This window comes from Eriocheir sinensis, chromosome 42, assembly GCF_024679095.1.
Source record: "Eriocheir sinensis breed Jianghai 21 chromosome 42, ASM2467909v1, whole genome shotgun sequence".
Lineage (NCBI taxonomy): Eukaryota > Metazoa > Arthropoda > Malacostraca > Decapoda > Varunidae > Eriocheir > Eriocheir sinensis.
In genome coordinates, this window is record NC_066550.1 from 12,124,310 (window position 1) to 12,128,314 (window position 4,005).

Sequence of the window (4,005 nt, forward strand, 5' to 3'; positions counted from 1 at the left end):
AAGGCATTCATTTAAGGCGGTAAAAGAGGATACATGGAGAGGTCTTAGAGGTAAAATACTTCAGGGTAACTCTGGCCTGTGTGATGATACTGAAGAACACTGCATTGGGGAAAATTGGGTTGATGAGGAGACGACAAGAGACGGGTGAGGGATAGCTTGGGGAGATGGGGAAGAGAGTGGAACATCTTGGGGTGAAAGGGAAGGAGTGGGGAAGCTTTGGACGAAGTGGTTTGGGGTTGAGGAGGTTGGGAAGAGAGTGGAACATCTTAGGGTGAAGTGGGAGGCGTGGGGAAGCTTGGGACGAAGAGGTTTGGGGTTGGGATAGCTAGGGGAGATGGGGAAGAGAGTGGGACATCTTGGGGTGAAGTGGGAGGAGTGGGGAAGCTTGGGACGAAGAGGTTTGGGGTTGGGATACCTGGGGAAGATGGGGACAAATGTAGGTTATCTTGGGGTGAATGAAAGGGAGACAAGGGAAGGGACAGGTCATCTTGGGGTTAAGGAAAGGGAGCGAAGGGACATAAGTCGTCTTGGGGTTAAGGAGAGGGGCGTAGAGGGGAACGACTTAACCAGAGCGGCCGCGGGCAGGCTCATTGGGCACGAAGTCGTCATAGTAGTCGTAGTAGTCGGGCTCGTTGGGGTCGCAGGGGTTGCCGGACACGTAGGGGAAGGAGAGCAGCTTGCCGGTCTCCTGCTCCACGTAGCCGTACACCCCGCGCACCACGCAGTCGTGTCCGCGCGTCTCGTTCTTGAAGCTTCCGTCCTCGCTGATGTAGCCCCAAGACAGCGTGCCGTCCGCGTTCTTGTTGTTCCAGGACTTCAGAATCTTGATCTCGGGCTCCTTGCGGCCGCGGGGATCCTCCTGCTGCGGCGCCAGGTTGAAGTCAGTGTCCAGGGCGGAGAAGGTCGGGCGGCGGACTGGAGGGGGTGGGGGAGGGGGGGCGGGGCGGGGTTGGGGAGGGGGGGCGTTGCGTGGAGGCCCCTGGAGTGGGTTAGGCTCGATGTCCACGAAGTCGAGGTCCTGGGGCTGGGGGCGCGGCCGGGGCCTGACCACGCGCACGGGCAGGGGCGCTCCGCCACCAATGGGGCGGGGCGGGCGGCGCTGCCCCTCCTGTGTGAGAACCACGCCAACCACTATCGCCAGCACCAACTGTGGACAAGAGAGACGTATGAAGGGGCGGCAACACACACACGAACACACATGGCAACACTTAACGCACCCTAGCTAACACACACACACACACACACACACACACACACACACACACACACACACACACGCGCGCGCGCCGCCTTACCAACAAAGCGTACGCCCCCACCAACAGCACCGCCTGCAGACCGCTGAACCCGCGCCTCTTGGGCGCCTCCTTGGGCAGGGGCGGCAGGGGGCGGCGGTGCGGGGGCGGCTCGGGGGGCTGGGAGTCGATCACCAGGGCGGGGCGGAGATCCGAGGAGGGGCGGGGCGAGGAATGCTGCGAGGAGTGCCGTGAGGAGTCGGGGGAGGACCTGGGCAGCGACGGGGGGAGGGTTGAGGCATTGGAGTGCGTTAAGATGCTACGAGAAGGTGTGGATCCCTTCAGCGGGGGCAGGGGGGGCGGGGGGGGCGGCGATGTGACCAGGGACACGCCATGCAGCTTACGGTAGAGGAAGGAGACATTCTTCCTGAAGCTGCTGGTCAAGCCGCCCCCCTCACACTCTACACTGCCGGAGCGAAGTGGATGCGTGCGTTTGAGAGCCTCGGCGGGGATGGGTGCGTGGATGTGGCAGTGGTGGCAGGTGGCGGCGTCGGGGAGGGACATCACCATCCCGCCGCCGAACGTCTACCGCCCCGCCGCCGCCACCACCGCGCGGAAGCCCATATCACACGCCGCGCCCTTACTCCTGCGTCTTGGTGGGCTCCTTAGGTGGGTGACATGTTGCCCTTGGAAGTCTCAGAAGGCGAGGGACACAGGGACAAGTTACTCTGAAGCCCACGTTCTTGATTCCCCTGATGGCTTTTCCAGTTAAGTTTCAGGTGTTCAAGACTTTTACAGGTAACTTTCACGTGTTCTTCAGCTTCTGCAGGTAATTTTTAGGTATTCTTAAGCTTTTCCAGGTAAGTTTCATATGTCCGTAGGGTTTTCCAGGTAACTTCTACGTGTTCTTCTTCTTCTCAAGGGATCACAACAGAGGCGCAAGACGGAAGGGACACAGATAAGAGAGGCTGACAGTCCACGTTCTTGATTTTCTCTCCTATTGCTTCCCAGGTAACTTCCAGGTGTCCATGGGCTTCTACAGGTAAGTTTCAACTGTCCTTCAGGCTTCTCGGGGGATCATGTCACTCGTGGGAGGCTCAGAAGGTGCAGAAGAAGGTCCAGTTTTACTTTAGTCCACACAGATGACTCTCCAGGTAACAAACTTTAGCTTCAGGTGACTAATTAACTTTCCCGTGTCCTCATTGGCTTTCCAGGTGTACAGGTAAGACAGGTCAGCTTCAGGTATCTAATTAACTTTCCCGTGTTCTTATTAGCTTTCCAGGTGACAGAAAGGTAAGACAGGTAAGATTCAGGTAACTAATTAACTTTGTCCTTATTAACTTTTCAGGTGTACAGGTAGGACAGGTGAGCTTCAGGTAACTAATTAACTTTTCTGTGTTCTTATTAGATTTCCAGGTAATAGACAAGACAGGTAAGATTCAGGTAACTAATTAACTTTATGTCCTTATTAACTTTTCAGGTGTTCAGGTAAGACAGGTGAGCTTCAGGTAACTAATTAACTGTCCTTATTGGTTTTCCAGGTGTTCAGGTAAGACAGGTGTGCTTCTGCCTTAGTCCAGGTGTTGTGTCTCCTTCAGGTAACCGCAGGTGAGTCACACGACCGCACACACGCACACACGCACGCACGGCAAGATTTTTTCCACCTCAAACACCGCGGCCAGGTAAAGTGTTTCGTGTTCTGTGTGTTTCCTGTGTGTTGCGAGACGGTTAAGTGTGTTTTTTTAATGGACAAACAGACGAACAAATACCTATCACCCCTCCTCTCCTCCCTCCTCCTCCTCCTTCTCCTTTTCCTCTTCCTTCAACTGTTTTTATGTCGTTTTTTAATAGAATCTGTGTTTTTTCTTTCTTAGACAAACAGACAAACACCTCTTCCTCCCTCCCTCCCTCCCTCCCTCCCCCTCCTCCTCCTCCTCCTCCTTTCAATGGCCGTGAAGGTGACTGATTTAAAACACAAGACGACGATGCATGAACGCCGAACACAAACACACACACAAACACACGCACAGTCATCCCGCCAAACACCTCGAGTCTCATTAGTCTGCAATCCAAACACACACAAAAAAAAAAACATTCATTCACCTCTTCTTCCTTCTTCCCCTTCCTTACTTCCTTCCCTTCCTTCCTTCCTCCCTTTTACTCACTTTTCCATATTCTTTTTTTTTGTTTTTTCTTCCTTCACTTTTTATATAAACTCAAAAACGCAAATTATCCTCCCTTTCTTCCTTAATCACCCTTTTTTCTCCCTTTTTTTCTCCCTCCCTGATCCCGTTCTCTCCATTCTTCCCTCCCTTTTATACTCTTCCCTCCACTTCTTTCCTTCACTCCTTTCTTTTCTTCCTCTCGTCACTTTTTACTCCTTTCCTTCTTCTCTCTTTCCTTCTCTTTTCATTCTTACTCCGCTGCCTTTCCTTCACTCCTTTCTCCCCTTCCTTCCTTTCTTCATCTCTTTCCTTTCCCTTTCCATTCTCTTTCCCTTTCTCATTCCATCCCTTTATCTCATTCCCTCCTTCCCCTCCCTTCCATTCTTCCTTCTCTCCCTCCCTTACTTTCCCACGACTCTCCTCTCGCTCACTCAATGACAAAGTGACTGACTGACAGACTGACTGATTGACTGACCCCGCACGAGACTGGACGGGATGACGCAAGACAAAAAAAAAGAATGTCAGTGAACGTCTGTGTATGTGTGTGTGTATGTGTGTGTGTGTGTGTGTGTGTGTGTGTGTGTGTGTGGACAGGTAAGTAATGCACA

The 4,005-nt window shown here is 53.1% G+C and overlaps 1 protein-coding gene across 1 annotated transcript in view; it reads right to left on the reverse strand.

Moving 5' to 3' along the window:
• The window catches only part of LOC127010019 (ras-associated and pleckstrin homology domains-containing protein 1-like), a 3,318-nt gene extending 376 nt beyond the window's left edge, over positions 1–2,942 (reverse strand). Inside the window, exons 1-2 of the mRNA XM_050883723.1 lie at positions 1,296–2,942; positions 1–1,147 (exon numbers count right to left, since the gene is read on the reverse strand). The exon at positions 1–1,147 is cut by the window's left edge and continues 376 nt beyond it. Coding sequence (XP_050739680.1) covers positions 563–1,147; positions 1,296–1,802 — 1,092 coding nt within the window. The 5' untranslated portion in view covers positions 1,803–2,942 and the 3' untranslated portion in view covers positions 1–562. The remainder of the gene's footprint in view (positions 1,148–1,295) is intronic.
• Positions 2,943–4,005: the final 1,063 nt, after the last annotated feature.